This window comes from Scomber scombrus, chromosome 22 (genome assembly GCF_963691925.1).
Source record: "Scomber scombrus chromosome 22, fScoSco1.1, whole genome shotgun sequence".
Classification (NCBI taxonomy): domain Eukaryota; kingdom Metazoa; phylum Chordata; class Actinopteri; order Scombriformes; family Scombridae; genus Scomber; species Scomber scombrus.
Window position 1 is genome coordinate 827,943 of NC_084991.1, and position 17,367 is coordinate 845,309.

Here is a 17,367-nt window from a genome sequence, read left to right on the forward strand (position 1 = left end):
TCATAGAGAAATACAGAGCTTTGGTGAAATTGATATTCAGATCTTAAATTTTCAATTGTTTTCTTAATTGAAGAAAATTGCAAAGCAGGGAGACGACAGAAAATCAGACAAAAGAGGAATGACCTGCAACAAATCTCTGCAGGTCATGCTCCACAACTTAACCCCTATACCACCAGGGTGCACCATGCTGGGTGGACCTTTATTTTCCTAAATGATATTATTGGTCTTTTACATTCCGTCTACATGTTTGTATTATTTGAGAAATAGCATTTTAATCTACATAGGAGCAGGTCGCCGTCACGGAGCCTGCTGCACCGCAGCCAGTGCCTACAGAAACATGCTGTCAATAGATGAAATGTCTATAAGCAGCATAACAGTACTCCAGTTGTCATCCCCAGGTTTAGCCAAATACTGTAATGTCATCCCTTTACTGTCTGTAAATGCACAAAAAGCTTCTAGGCAGTATTAGGTTCACACAATCTGCATGATCCTGGCCACAACATTTCCTCTCCCGGTCTGTAGGAATGTCCACCCAGTTACTGCAAGTACACCATGACACTCCTGACACTCCAGTGAAATGTGAGGCACAATGTCTACACTGATGAATCATCGTGGCATCAAAAATTAACCTTGGCTGAGTTCACCAGTGAGCTGCCTGTGCTCCTCCAAGATCATCCCTTGAAGAAATGTCTGTAAAAATAACACAAAGGAAAAACACATGAGATTTCCTTAGTTATACATTACATGATATTATGTTGGAAATATGGTAATATCAGTGCAGAATCCAGCGTTTTCCAACATGTGTACAACAATCATTTTGATACTGGTCCTACATGGTATTTATATAATCATTCAGTAGTGTAGCTGATGTTTACAATGACTCACGTTACACTGATAACACGTCAAATAGACTACAGTAATGTAAAGCACAGTGCTATCTGAAAACCACTGTGTGTTGTTAATACCGTGCAGGACGGATAGGAATATGATTAAATAACAAACCTCAGTCGCTTCCCTCCAGTCCCTCTGAAGGGTTTCCATCCTCCACTTCTTCCTCCCTGTCCCACCTCACCTGGCCCTGCCTGCAGCCGCACCTCTACCTGTCCCTCTAACCTCCGATACTCTACAGACGGATAATAATCCTGCCAACGCTATCATGCTATTAACAACACAAAACCTTACAATAAAATAACCGTTAGCTTTGTTTAGCATTGTGTTGCTAAAGTTAGCATGTATTACTGGCACAATCAAACACTCATGCTATCTTACGTGAGATATAACTTTTATCATTATACACTACATAAGTAAATACATCTTCACCTCATCACTTGACAAATTAGAGATGCTCGAAGCCTGAGCGTGTCTCATGCTCGTCCATCAGCTTCTGACTTTAGCAAATAGCTTCTTGTCCCCAAAGGCCAACATATCATATACATTTTGGGAAAGGGAGGGGTGAGCGGCGGAGTGCTGCAATCTACACTTTCACTGCTAGATACCGCTATAAACAAAGACACACTGTACCTTTAAAGGTATCTTACAGAAGTAACCCAAAAAAAGAATTCTTGTAATGTATATGCAGACTAAAAACTAGTCTGATTCTGAAAACCAAGGTTAAACTATATGAAAAAAATGTATATATACATATATTAGCATTAGAAATGTAATAGAATTGATCGAGTTTAAGGTCCTCTGAGTAGTATTAATCAATTACTATAAATATGACCAGACTGATGTTTTATCTGAACCAAAATCATATATCCTGTGTGTGTGTGTGTGTGTGTGTGTGTGTGTGTGTGTGTGTGTGTGTGTGTGTGTGTGTGTGTGTGTGTGTGTGTGTGTGTGTGTGTGTGTGTGTGTGAGTGTGTGAGTGTGTGTGTGTCAGTGTGTGTCAGTGTGTGTCAGTGGAATGATGGGTGTAAAAGACAAGTATTACAACCCAGCTCGCTAGGGAAAGGAAAGCAACATAAAACCAGATGTTAAGGTTGAAATATAAATTATTTATTCGCCAAAGTTTAAACCAAATGAGAATAATACAAAGAAAGGGCTCCTAAACCGGAGCTAAGTGTCTGCCTAACAAGGAAATTAAAGCTATCTACACCTCGTCTGGTAATGATGGTAAAACAGAAATACTAAACGTGAACAGCAGCCCTACTCCTGGTTAAACTATCAAAGAAAACCAACTCGGTTGTGTGATATCAGTAGCAAATCAACTAACCCTGGCCCAGTACCCCGACACAAGCTACAAGACAGAGCGTCTAACCAGCCAAATCAAGCGAGGCTGACTGGCTACTGGGATCCAGACGCCCCGACTGACAGGCTGACAGATCATGTAAAAGTTCAGTCACTGATCGCTGACTTGGGACTGGAGCGCCTGCACCGGACAGAGTCGCACCAAGCAGGAACCGCCACTGGAACCGGAGAAGTGGGAGTAGCCGGAGACGGAGGGTTACTGAGCAGCAGAGGGAAAACAAAAAAAGAGACGAAACACACACACACACACACACACACACCATACACACACATGCAGGGTCGTAACAACAAGCAGGCTTCCAGATAGTAAGGCTGTGGTCACAGTGGGGGAATATAAAGGCATGTGAATTCCCAGGTGATCCCTGTTCAATTTCCCTTCTACACTACACTCCAAATAACAAGATGCCACACAGCAGCTCTGCTTTGACTAATGTATTCAGCCACTGCTCAGCCCAATGATGAGTGTATATATAAACATGTGGAGGGAAATAAGCTCATGTTTGACTGAATGGGTATTAACGTAACTTAAAAAATGAGATATTACCCAACTTTGACGGTTGTGTCAGTATCAGCATCCTGGAGCATCCCGATACGGGAACTCCACCAAATGTGAGGTTTTGCACACTCCAGAGTGCCTTGCCTCACTCCTGCTAATGTCAGCAGATAACTTGCATAACCACAGTCCAACACAGCAGCGTCCTGTGTGGCTCAGCTAATTATCTATGGACTCATGTGTTATGTTCAGTATTATGGTCACATGGAGACTGCTTCACAATGTAAGTGGCCATTTTATAAATTTGATATCTGAAAAATGATTGTTCAGGAACTGGTATCTAAGTCAAGTTATTGGTACTAGTATTGAACATTTTTTAACTATACCCAGCTCTAGTTGGGCACAAATGGCGCTTTTCCACTATACAGTTCTAGCACTACTCGACTCGACTCGGTTTGGTACCAGGAACGACATTTTCCATTACTTCATAGTAGCTCCTCAATGTGCGCGAAACTGCTGTGACTTCGTTTTATACGCGACACAAACACATAAACAATGGAGGACATGGAGGCAGTGGTGTACTTGCTGCTCGGTCTGTGGCTTTCTGTCACACACAAAGCAAGAGAAGAAAGCTGAATCGCTGTAATGCTGTTGCTGGTATTTAAAAATGCCGGGTTTGTTTTTTTGTGTGGGACGGCTCATCTTCCAGTGATGACACTCTCTGACCAATGAGTGGCCGGCAGTCTATTGACGTCACATTTTAGAATCGTTTAGAACCTCACCAGAGCAGGTGCTAAAAAAAGGTAACAGGTACTATCCCTGATGGAAACGCAGAAAAAGCTGAGCCGAGTCGAGTAGTGCTAGAACTGTATAATGGAAAAGCGCCAAAAGTGGCAATAGAACCCCCCCCCCCCCCCATTACCAAAAGTGGTATTAGCTGTGTGTGGGTGAATGGGACAGAGATGTCTATAATGGTTTGAACTCTGAAGCACAACTCCACAACCCAGCTTTCTAAACCCTACAAACTGATCGCCAAAGTTTAAACCAAATGAGAATAATACTAAATGGAGGACTGAAGAAAGGTTTGCTTGATGAGGGTAATAAAACCAGTGGGTCGGGATATCTGTGGGGAACTAGCAGCCTGACTAGCAGGTTCATTGCTACTGTCTACAAATAAATCATGGCAAACACAACCATGGGAACTTGATATTAGTTGGGTTATTCACAGTTGTGTCTGGGGCTTCCAGGGTTTGGCAGTTTGTGCATATTTGAATCTCCAGAGATGAGTATTCAGCTACCAGGCTAAGGATAACCTGCTAATTCTACTTTTCCATTAATTTTCATCAGTGTTAAATGACTGTTTCATCACTAGTAGTGCTATGGAGCAGTGATTTTGTAAGTAGGCCCCATTTTGTCTGTCATACATGCAGATGAGGCCCAAATATGCAGGAGCTGGTTTCACGCTCTCACATCATTGACAGTTGGTGGCAGCATGTGCTAAGAAATGCAATGCTAGGGTATTGCCATCAAGAGCAGTGAAGAAGAATACTGCATCTAGTAATCATAGATGTAAACAATACAGTTTTGAAATATTTAAAAATCTGCTTGGTAAATGTTTTATGAGGAATTGCAACATGTTTATTAGACCTTTGAAATACACTCAGTGCCTATTGGGGAAAAAATGCTGGAAGTAAACTTTCAATAAAACTACACATTAAAGGGCTTACTGAAAAGAGGAGAGGATTGTGCCCTGTGGGACATAATAGAAGACTTTTTCAATTGAAACATCAGGAAGTTTCGAGTTTCATTGAAAGTAGCTACCAGTGATCGTATAAATGGAAATGTGAAAAATATTCGATTTAATTAGTCAGTGAGAACAGTAGTTCTGTTTAGAAAGACAGACTCATAGAAACAAGTTAATGGATATGGGTTATTTATGATTTCTGGTCTGAAAGTATTTCATCAATAAGGATCCTAACATGTATGATAACACAAATGTTTGTGTGTGTTTTTGCTGTAGGAGCAGTAACTGCAGTGTGTGAGGTGTCCCAGCGTATCCAGAACAATACCCGCTGCCACGAGAACCACCTGCAGCTTTGCCGGGTGCAGAAACTCCTGAAAGGGCGAAAGACGAAGGTGTCGGCTTCAGGTTAGAGCCTCTAATCACATATTCCTTTCATCTCATCCAAGAACCACCTCCAACCACCCCTTTCTGCATGTATTGCTCTGTGCCCTTTGGGACACATTGAGGGGGTGGGGGGTGGGGGGCAAGGAGGAAGCAAGAGGAGTATAGATAAGCTGAAGGGAAATTAGTTAAGTAGAGAGACATTCTGAAGACACATCTCTGGATTGCTTTTAATCGATGGAATTCGTTAGATGTTCTGCAGGGAACTGTAGAATTTTGCACACCACACTGCACTGATTTTATTAATAGAGCATTACTGCTAACTGGCGGAGAGTGAATGTGCTTTTCCCCTTCATCCTACATTCCCTCTCGCACATTTATTTCTCCTCTTCGGTTGTGGTTCCCTCTCTACTTGTGGAGCGGTGGCCCTTTTCTTCCTGCCACTCCCCCTCCTGTTGTTTGTCTCTAGAGAATCTGGCCTTCTCGTTGCTCCACTCACCCTGCCAATCTCCCCCAGGACCAATTAGATCCCAGCCTCATCTCACAGACCAGCAGATAAAAAGGAAGCCAAAGTGTGTTTGTGTGTGCATGTTTACTAGATATGAGAGAATTCATGTGTGCATGAAGTCACGCGTGTGTATGTGTTTGTTTGCTTGGCTATGCAGGCTTGTTTTATGTGTGTATTTGCTGGGTGTGTTGATGCAGGCTGCGAGCGAGCACTGAATAGCAGCTCATCTCTCTAATGCCGATGTGGGAAGTTTCAAAAGCTTCCTCTTATCCAAGTTCTCAGGCCCTTGCAACTCCGCCGACTTCCTTTCCAGCCAATAAAGCTCTGGTCCCACTAGGCAGACTTCAGAGCAGCAGCAGCTCCATCCCACCTCGCAACCCCACGTCAACCCATTCTCCTTCCTCTCCAACACCACCTCTAATGTGGGTAAAAGAAAAGCTCTGCCTTTTACAGATGAGAAGCGTCAGAGCCCCTCAAACATATTAAGTAGCTCTGTAGGAGATGAGGAGAGCGATTGTGAGATACAAAGCCTCAATCAATGGGACATTGATATAGCAGACAGCCTGATTCCCTGGGAGGCAGCAGATTTGTGTCTGCCTGCTTTTCCTTCAATTTAAAACAAAGATATCTCACATTTTATATCATGTTTCACATTGATTTTTTTCTTATTTGTGTCACTGTTGCACATCATTTTGTTATGGTTTTTTTGTGTGTTTTTCTTTCTTTTTTATGCATTTTCTCTGTGCTCTGGTTTCTCTTGAAAAGAGATCTTAAACTCAACAAGGTTAACCGATTAAATAAAATATAAAAAAACAAAACCGAACGTGTTTCCTCTGAAAATGCTCCTCCTACACAGATTCTCTTTTATGTGCTGAAACAGTCGATTTATCAGTTGATCCACTGGCAGCCATTCTTTTTACTAATTATGATTTAAACTTATCAAACAAAAGTGATTTGTTTGCAATCTAATGTCATAATGCATTATGTCAACTGCCACACCAACAATCCTAAACTGTCTGACCACTCACCATGCATCACTCATTAAAATCCTGACTGATCTTCACCTCAGTTCCTGGGTCAGTGTCATCCTTCTGAATGGTGTTTTTACAATAACTTGTATGTGGGTGCATCTCTTAAATAAAACAGCACATAGCTTCATTCATTTTCTTCAACTTGGAGGAGTTTGTACTCTTAATGCTAGCATTGCTTTTCTTTGGCAGACTGTGTAACCATCAGTGCATGCATTGCTTTCATAAACAGTAGAAAGGTTTGTGTTGCCATGGGCATATTTTATAACACATAGTTGTTTATGTTCACACACACATACAGAGTTACTTGGAAATTATTCCTCTGGCCTCAGACACATCAGGAGGAATAGGACCCTTTGTAGATAAACCTTTATTTCCTGCCCCACCTTCCTCAGCCCCCCCACCTGGTCCAGCCCAAAAGACTTTGTAGTAGAGCAGAGGTGCTCTTTGACAAGGAAAACTGAAAGGCCTGTACATGGAGAGGAGTGCTTGGCACTTCCTGCTCTTTGAACCTGCTGCTCCCTCAAAGCACTGTGGATGGTCAGAAGAAGGCAGGGGGTCTGAGGAGTACCTGCTCCACAAAGAGACTCATCTTCACACATCATATCCAACCTCTCTGACTGTCAACTTTGTCTATCAGAGGGCCGATAGGGCATGTCTGAAAAAAGCCATAAAGGTCATGAAAACCACAGTTTGTTTTCCAAAGTAATACTACATTTTGTGTTAATGAATAATGAAACAGTTAAGTATATGTATACATACTGGAATTCATTTGCAGTTATTGTGTCTACAGACAATAACTGTCATCTATTTAGATACTTAGTCATTTTCCATGTTATTTCACCCAGTGAACTAATGTCAGCACCTCAGCATCCTGAAAGCATCCTTTAGACCACAGGAGATGGAGATGGAGAGCTTTAGCACACATTTGTGGTCAGACATATGCATAGTGTGAATAGTGAAAGGAGCATAAGGAGATTTCGGCACGTCTGAATAATCAACACACTTGATGTCTGCTGAAATGCATCAGTTTCAGCACATCGAACACTGGCAGCATTCTGATGCTTGAGCAAACATGTAACACATTACTGCTCATGCATGAATTAAAAAGGATAACACATTCTGTTATCACTGAATGATGCGTTATGATGTACCTCTACATTTATTAAGACTGTGTGCACCCATGCAATAAGACATGGCCTCAACATGATTCCTTACTATTTTAAATACAGTATTAGTGTCAGGCCGCTAATCAAATATCCATGTTTATAATCAACTGTGTAAAATGTATTCATTAACAGTGACATAGTGTGTGTTACATATAAACTTAGAGGTATTTTCGTTACATTTCAAATATTTGGAACGAGGTTATAAAGTACCAGAATCATTTTCTGAAAACAGATGCAGTGTTTGAGAGTAGTCATTTATAATAATATTCATAAGATAAAGCAGTTAGTCTGTCAGAATACAGTTTGAAAGATGTGGGCATTTGTCAGGCACTAAAGGTCTAATAAAATGATGCTTGTTGGGGGGGAGGAGCTCCTGGGTGTGGTTTTCTCCTTTCAATATTCCCATTTCAAATTTTCTTCATATTAATAATATAAAATAAATTACTGTCTTCTTGAATGATGTAACGATCATGTAGATGTATGTTCTGAAAGCCATTTTTTATCATTTCAACTTTGTGTCTAAGAAGTATATTTTTTGTCCAGCTGTTTGGCCACAATGGAAAAAATAGCCAGTCAGAGCAATAAATTAGAGCAGTGAATTCAAAACATAGCATCATTGTTGTTGAATTTAACCAAAACTGACCCAGAATTAAAAACTTAAGTCATTTAAGATACAGATTATACTGACAGTTCTCTAACAATCATAATATTTAGCTTTAACCCACAACACATGCAACAGAATTTTAAGCTCAGTGATTGGATGTGTCTTGCAGAAATGCACCCTGGGAGAGGTTGTTTGCTTCTGTGAAGTTTTTATTAGCACATGCTTATATGTTTGACTGACCAGATATTTTAACACAGTTAATCTTTTGGACTGATGATTTCACGTTGTTGTGCTTGAGAATCAGGGTCTCACTAAGGCGACACCATTGTTGGGACCTAGTAATAATGGGGAAGCCATTATTTAGGGGAGTGGATCTAGTCTCATCACGGGAGCACTATTTGTTGTCATCATGGCCTCACTACTGAGCACCAACATGTAAGAAGTAGCTCCACTAAGGAGGGACTACTATAATGTTGGTGATAGCCTTGCTACAAGGCAACCATACATGTAAGACTAGAAAGGAATGTGTTTGGTTATTATCAATGACTAATAATTATCCTAAATAATTATTAACAAGAAATTAAAGATTCATCAATTCTAATGATTAATTTGCGTCACCACCGGGAAAAACCGGAACAATAACCAAACGGTCTGATTAGCCTCAATCAGTCAGAAGTAGAAAAGGTGAAGGTGTGAACTCTGAGTCTATTTTGATCAGCCGCTTATCACAATAACATATGCACAATGATCACAAAAATGCTTCTATAATTTATTAACAAATTATTAACAAGTTCACCAATGAAAAGTTATAAATTGTACTACCACTATAACTAATAGACAAACAACAACAGATGTGTGTGACTCAACAGCACACACGTGGGGAATGAATGAGGCTAGGATGTAGCTTAGCTTGTATCCTATGCTACCTCACTAACACCTGAGTGGTGTGGGATGTGAATATGTGTGTGTGTGTGTGTGGTTAGTAGGAGGAAGAGAGAAAGAAAGAAACGGCGATCAAGAGAGAGAGAAAGTAACAAAGCTTGGTACACAGATAAACGTGCTCAGCTTGTAGGCTATGGACGCGTATCACCTGATACTGGCTGACTAAGCTTGTTGTTTCTCTCACTCAAGATGGCGCTAACCCACGAGCAAGCTAACTTGCTAACACAGTTAGAGACGTGATTGTGAAGGAATACAGTCGCTGGTTTGCAAACAGATATTAACGAGCCACAGTGGGGCCTGTGGCGGCTTTATCTGGTTTTCCACACAACAGGGCGACTTATTCCTTTACAAAGCACACAAATTCCTGGTGGGCTAACAGAAACAGTTCAGCATATCACTATGGCAACTGTAAACAAAGACTCCGTCAGAGTCAAACAAAGCATATGAGGGCCGAGAGGTCCCAAACACAAGCTTAAGCAGCAATACAAAATAATACTAAGCTAGTATTATATACACTCTAACAAACTCTGCCCAGACAAACCCCTTACAGTCCATTGCTATCGACCGGTGTAGATAGATGGTGAGTGATGTGCTCAATCCGTTAGGGCGTCCCGGTCCATCGGGCTAACAGTGTTGATTTCGGCTCTCTGGGCGGAAGAATCAACGATCTGTCGTGGGGAAAACATCCACAAGCTAAGAACTGGATCAATCCAGCATTCTCTTCTGCAGGAAAATAGCAGCTGGTGGGGGTTTACAGGTATTGGGAGACATAGGCTTCAAAGGTTACATGTAGGCCAGACCAGACAAAGAGACGTCCATGTGCTAGGCCTGAAGGCACCAACAATGTTGATCTAAGCTGTGCAATGGGGCTTTTCCATTATACAGTTTGGCTCGACTCAACTCCACTCGACTCGAAAAGCCCCATAAGAGCTCCAACAGGAACATTGGAAAAATGATTGGAATGCTTACATCCAGAACCAGGGCTGCCGGAAACAGCTCCCCCCAGTGGTTCTTTTGAGCAGTGCCAAGAACATTGTAATATACACCACTTCTGTTTCTACATTACAGCAATAGGAGTAAGTATATATGCAGCTGGACAGTGGAGTGCTCCGCCAACACTTGTTGATGTTACTCTTTTTCAGGACTGTATTGTTGGAATGAGAATCCCACAAATGAGCTATGTTATAATAGCTTAATGCTAATAGAGTCACCTCTGGGAAGCTGCTGTCAGCAATGGCATGAGGAGTGAGGGAGGACTTCCCTCTGTTTAACACTGTAAAAAGACTGACAGAAGCTGGTAGAAGCTGATACATGTTTAAAGTTGTTTGTGGAGATTAAAAGGCACTGCCTCACTAGAAAGTTAAAGAATCAGAGAAAAAGTAGGTCCAAACATACCAACTTAGAGCTATCATCTGCGCTGGCACATTTCAGTATAAATAGAAACCCAGAGCAGTGGCGGCTGGTGACAAAAATGTTTGGGGGGGCGCTGTTTGATGGTTGGTGGTCCTAGGGTTAGTGTCAAACAAACCATAGCACCTCTTCATACCGAGGCAAAAAAATAAAAATAAGAAAGGGAAACCAATCTAAAAACAACACAACATACTATAATGTCCCCTGGTTGGTCCCATGTATAGTATCTCAGACCCACAGGGAGGGGAATAAAAAATTATAATTAGACATGATAAAATGCCCATTTCACTCACATCACCTAAAGATACCAGCAGTTAAAGCAGAGTTACCAATAAGGTAATATGAATATGAATCTATGCTCCTCTTCTGGCGCTTGGCATAGCGGAGGTTCACATGTGGCCAGATGTGGCCAGCTGCATAAAGAGCTCAGCGATCCTTAGTCTGCTAAAAACAACTTAGCTTCATGCTATTGTCTTGATGGCTGCAGCTACTCTAGTGTTTGCATTTTTTCAGAGAGATGTTTTAGGACTCGTTCCCCTGTCGTTGTCCACAACGTTTCGGTGCTGAAACTTTAAATCAGCAAACAGATAAAGCAATAAAAGGAATAACTCACACTGCATCTAGCTAGCCAGCTCCGTTTATCATAACAGCAGCGGGAGAAGCTCCGGGTCTCAGCTCGTCCTCCATCACCTGCTGTTGCTGAAGCCGGTCCGGTCCAAACTGCTTTATCCTCTTTCTCTCTTCAAGTGAAAGTCTTGTGAAATTATGTTTTTGTAGAGAAATTACAAAATAATCTTCTTTAATTTCCGCGGCTCCACTTTAACGTCATCTCCTGAAACTACCGTCAGCAGGAGTTTGGGTGACAGCAGCTGACGGGAGGGCGTGAATGACAGCCGGAACTGTCCAATCACAGTAGATTAAAAAACATGTAACAACAACAATTCACTGCCAATAAAAGTGGGCGTGTCCGGGGTGCACTAAACTGCGCCCCGTGGGAAAACTGACGCAGGCCAACGAGAGAGCAGCTTCAGGTCATGTGCTTGTCAAGAGTTTGAGGGCTTGCATTGACTCCCATTAGGCCGGCGCCCCGCATACAGGAAGTACATATAGAAATTAATAAAATACCATTTGGAATCAATTCATAACAAATGCTGACAGGTGCTGAGAGACTAACAGGCGATTTTACCAGCAAATACTTTTTATTTCATAATTATTTAGCATTATCTAATTAATTTATATTTATTATGTTTATGTAGACTTTCTCTAGATATTTGGAGGGGGTGGCGCCCCAGTGCCCCGTATTAACCAGCCGCCACTGACCCAGAGTCTGCTTGGTAAAATACAAAGACCAGACATAGATGCTGTGAAAAATACAAATTGTCTAATGTTCCTTCACCACAGTGTAGGGATCACAGGGTTATTCAGATTAATTTTGGTTATCAGAAATAATTAATAATTGACTATTAAGAATAGGATTTAATTCACATTAAACCCACCTTGGGGGCACCACCCTGGAAGACAGGGAAATGATAACCAATTCACTGACTCATTCTCATCAATGATTCATCTCAAATTTTGATATCCCAATTAGTAATTTGATTTTCAAAATAAACGAGGAAATCTGGTTAAATGATAATACACAAATTCAGTCATATCATTATTATAGTTGAGTTTGTAGCATCTCTATCTATTAAAGGACATAATCTGTCTGTCTGTCTATGTGTATGGTTGTCCATCGAGTATCTCTTGAACCATTCATCTGATTGACTCAACATTTGGCAGATGCATTGCTGGGGAGTGCCGTGACAAATTTGGTGCAGTTTGGACATGTGATTCGTTTAATATTCATAAACTGCATATACCAGCTGTCAGTGACCCACTCTGATCTGGGCAGGGTGGAGCTTCAGGGCTCCGCAGACTGAGTCCTGCATGTCGGGGAGAGAGCAGAGACGAGGCGCGACACGAGTCAGAGAGAAGTGCTCTAAAGAGAGAAAAGTTGACCGTGTCTGCATTTAACATCACAACATAAGCATGTCACATGCAAGCATAACAGGTAGCATGAAACATAAGCATCTTTCATCAAAGCATCAGCATTTAGCATTCGATAACAGTTTCATAACTAGGTCTGGCCAGATGACAGCTTTTATCTGTCCTTTTTTCACTGAACTGTGTCACGCAAGTCCAGCAGTGTGGCAGGGTTGGTGGTCCCATTATCCTCAGCTCGTCTGCAGCCATCTCTGCTTGGATCCATGTGTGCAGCGGTGGAGGAAAAAGCAGAGATGTCTCTGAAGTAATAGGGAATTGATAATCTATTACTTCTTAAAGAAAACAAACTGCGTGGCTTGCAGTAAAAATCAACCGGTTGTAAACTAGTAATTACACGAGTATTGAACAGAGCTTAAGTTAAATCTTACACTAAACAGTGGCCAGATGGTATGGGTAAGAAACACGTGGAGGCCTTGTCTGATAAGCTTAGCTCTATCAGCTTTGCAGATGGCAGCCCAGAGAGCCCATGTGGAGGGTGTTCATGGCTTTTATTGATAAGATAGTTCATAAGTCACAGGCCACAGTGGGCGTGACACACAGGTGTGAGATACCTGGAGGATTGGGAAACTGAGACCAGGCCTGAGCCCCTACAACAGCAGCAACAGAGACACTGTCTTCCTGACATCCAGCAGCTGCTAGTTTTGCTGTTCCTTACTGCCTGAGCGTCATGGCTCCCTAACAAAGTGTTCAGAGCAGCTGAAATTTTGACTTATAGGGCTCATTTCTCCAAGTGTACACCTCAAGTTTAAAAAAAAATCTTTGACAATGTTTAACATTGTATATTGTAACATGTATGTCCAGCACCACAGCACTCTATTAATGAGGTTAAATCACAAAAAGGATAATACGTCATCTCTAAGCTGATTGTTCAAACAGGATTTATTTATATAATATTTAATAGAACAATCACAACCACTGCTCCAATCTCCACACAACACCTGAGAAAGTCATGGCGGGTCTCTTGACTGTTTTTTTCTCCGTTTCAGACCCATGGCATTTTAAAAGCAATTTGACCCCCGCTTGGCCCCGCCACTTAATCTCAGTGGGCTTGTCTGTAGCTGAAAATGTCCTCTGTGAGCCCCAGAGGCGCAGCTCAGGCCACTCAGGCTAGCTGCAATCACAGGCTACTGGCTGGGGCAATTACAAAAACACCCTGGACCCAGGCTGAATTTTCATCTTATCTATCCAAATGTCAGCCTCTTGCTTATTAGCTATCATCATGCTGCTGTCAATCATGGTGAAAGAGATGAGAGCTTTCCTCATCAGCCACACCCCTACATGCCAACCTCCCACTGATTCTTCTTTTCTCCCTTCAAACAGCCTTCATTTATCTTCTCAATTCAGCATGACTTAGTCTCATTATTTTTGTTGTCTGAGTTCTTCAGTTTGATAGTAAGGACATGATGATTTTGACCTCCTTTTACACAGACATGGTGGAGCCTGTTAAACTTCCATTGGTGGTCAGTCTGACTGGATTAATAGTTATTTAGGGTTGGGATTCAATAGCCTTTATGAAATCCAAATCGACTTCACATTCAGTTTTCATTATTTGCAAGTACCTTCATTTATAAGTAGCTCAAATTCAAAGCCCACTAAACACAGTTTGTTGTCTGACAAGGCAGAGACAATGCTACAAGCTGAAAATAAGATGAGCAGCAGAAGATATGAAACAACTTAAACAACTTGCCCCCACCATCACAGACCCCTGCAGCAGACCTGTTTTTGGTCTGAACACAACTTAATGAATCTGATTTGTTTGCCAACCATGAAACTGGCCTTGAGCCTAATAGAAGCATTGTCCAACCTGACTTTTTGACCCTGATCAGGATCTGGCATAGAGCAGCATGTAAACACAGCGGCTCAGAGTGAGCCACACATCACTACTCTGGCCGGTCAGCAGCAGGGGGCGTTTCGTGCTTGTGCATAGGACAGGGGGAAGTCATCAGAGCAGCTGTCTGTGTGTCTCCATCACCTGTTGATTGGTGGGTTGAGGGCTGGCATGCTGGAGAGAGAGGGAGGCTGTGGCCAATTCACATACAAAGTATTTCTCATGGACAGATACACTTCCATTTTGTTAAATGGATCAATTTTGACAGTATCAAGATTGATACCTCGCATGGGGTTTTTTAATGCTCAGGTTAGGGATGGGAATCAAAAACTGGTTCCAGTTTAGAACCAGTTCCAAGTTTTGGAAACCATCAGAATTGTATGCCTCGGAGCTTATTGATTCCTCTTGTCGATGTGTGATGTTGACGGAACGGAAAAGGTGGAACTCATCTGTGAGGGCAGTGCAGCCTCCAGACTGTTTACAGTGCATCATGCTAAAGTTATCTTCACATATCTTGTAGTTCATCTTCAAAAATGGCAGCAGTTGCAAACATGTTTTAAATTAAAGACTAAATAATTAACTTTGTGAGACAAACATGAAGTTTACTGTGAACTTTCTACGCCGTTAGCATACTAACTCTAATGTTAGCAGAGCAGAGCAGCTAACTCCAGCAGCAACAAATGAGAGCAGCTGAACACCACACACTGAAGCATTAAACAACTTAAACCAACTCTAAGGAGAAGAACATAACTCTGTGTTCAGTCTGTCCCACATCAACAACCCTGCAGCTACTCAGCATGTTGGACAGTGATGTCTTTAACAGCTAACAGTGCAGCAGAGGGGCTGCTCTCTAATCTGCTCTCTTAATGTTAATGGATAACGTTAACGTTAATACCAGCGAAGCACTCTGCTTCCCTTCATTTTGTCATTCTCATACAGATAGGAGACTGTAAGATGCTTTCAGATTCATTAATTAATGCAGTTAACTTTTGGATGCGGACCATTTATCTTATATACCCATTATGTTTCATGTATTCATCAGCATGCAAGGTCACTGATAAACTGTGGAGATAATAAACAGTTACACTGTCACTGAAAACCTGTGTTGGACTATTTTTTTCCCACACAAATAATTGATCAGGAATTGATAAGGGAATTAATACAGAATCAGACCAATAAGTAGAATCGATAAGGCCATTAGTATCAATAAAACATATCAATTCCCATCCTTATTTACTGTATCAATGAATCAATAAATAGAAACACTTCTTCCCATGGAGTTGACATGCAGACTATTTAGGTTCAGTAAGTTTCTGCTGTCAGTCAGCCTGGTGAAGACAGTTTGTCCTCTCAGCTCTGCAGGAGCTGCAGCTGAAAGACAGCTGCTGCTCTGGACAGAGAAACTGGACACAGGTGGAGTGAGAAGTGTTAAGGGGAGAGAGGCACAGAGTGTGGATGGACTTTGTGCTCACAATTATTCAATAATTTGGAGGGGCGGAGCTTCTGAGGGGTGTGAGAGAGTTTATTTGTTTGAATGTTATACAGATATGATTCATTAAGAATGTGTATTCATTATATTGATTAAAAATGTAATCCCAGCTTCATTATGTTAAAAAAGGTATGTAATTGTAAATCATAGTATATAAAAGTAATTTGAAAAAAAAGAATTTGTTGGAGGAAACTGGTGGACATTACTGGTTAACTAAATGTATATTTGTGCCAAGATATAGTGGCCAGGTATAATCATTAGTAACAACTAAACTTTGAATAAGAAGCATTTGATTTATTCTCTAATTAAATGTAGTTCAAACCAATTAAATGTTTGCTGAATAGAAGCCACAAGTAACACCTGGAGAAGAGTCATGAAGTCAGTAACTGACTCTGTAATGACATTTACAGCCCAACATCTTAACAGCAGGTACAGGTCAAGGCCACACTCAAAGAGGCCATATAGGCAGAGTGAAGAACCTGCTACCACAGAGAGGGGAGTGAAGTGATGAATTGTACAAAAAAGTCTCTTGTCTAAGATATTCATAGTAGTGAGATGTTCTCACTTTGAAATTGTGGGAAAAGTGTGAACAGGTGAAGCAAACAGATGTTTCTTGTTCCTGGTCTCTGCATGTTCTCTGTGTTCTGTGAGCTTCTTCCTACAGCAAGGTGGACTGTAAACTTTAAATTTACAATGAGCACAAACGGCAGCATCACTTTCTGGTAGGCTGTCTCTTTGCATGCTCGGACAGAAGCCAGCTCCCCTAACCCAGACAACAAGTGAAATGATTGTTTGTGTCTCTTCCTCCCTTCTCCTGCAGGGAGGTGGTACATCCGTGAGGGTTGGCTGAAGGTGGTTCCTCCTAAAGGTGCAGAAGCTAAACCCAAGATGTTCTTCCTGTTCTCTGACATGCTGCTGCAGGCCAAGCGCTGCAGCCCACTGCATCCCACCCATGGAAGCCAGTTCACAGGCCAGCACGCCTACCCCCTGCAGGACTGCACCCTGGAGAAGGTGTTTGGCCACACCAGGAGCCAGGGAGGCCTGCTCAGTGTGAGTGTCTGGAAACCACACACACACCTGCCTGTCTGAGTAGTTATCATGTGACAAGTTCCTCTCCAAAATATTTGAGGGGTCAAGATGTTTCTGGAATATTGTAAAATACTGAATAGATGTTAAAACAGGACATTTCTACAGCAGCTACCATACAGCAAAATAGAAAAGAGCATTTTCCATCATGTTTCATGCTTGTATTAAATCTAGTGTTCAGCTTAATTGGAGTGGGAACCAGACTGAAGGACAACACTTACAAACCAGATAGGGGAAAAAAAATGAATGGAACTTCTGACTTATTAATAAAAAAGTAGCAGATACGTCAGCAAAAGGAGTCATTACACAAGGGAAATGACAGGTTTTCTCAAAGTGTTTTCAAGCTAGTACAATACTCACATGAAATGTATACACTGAAGAAAGATGGT

The 17,367-nt window shown here is 41.6% G+C and overlaps 1 protein-coding gene across 1 annotated transcript in view; it reads left to right on the forward strand.

The window, feature by feature from the left end:
* Positions 1–17,367, forward strand: part of arhgef39 (Rho guanine nucleotide exchange factor (GEF) 39) — a 65,444-nt gene that overhangs the window by 35,962 nt on the left and 12,115 nt on the right. Inside the window, exons 6-7 of the mRNA XM_062444184.1 lie at positions 4,764–4,892; positions 16,713–16,942. Coding sequence (XP_062300168.1) covers positions 4,764–4,892; positions 16,713–16,942 — 359 coding nt within the window. The remainder of the gene's footprint in view (positions 1–4,763; positions 4,893–16,712; positions 16,943–17,367) is intronic.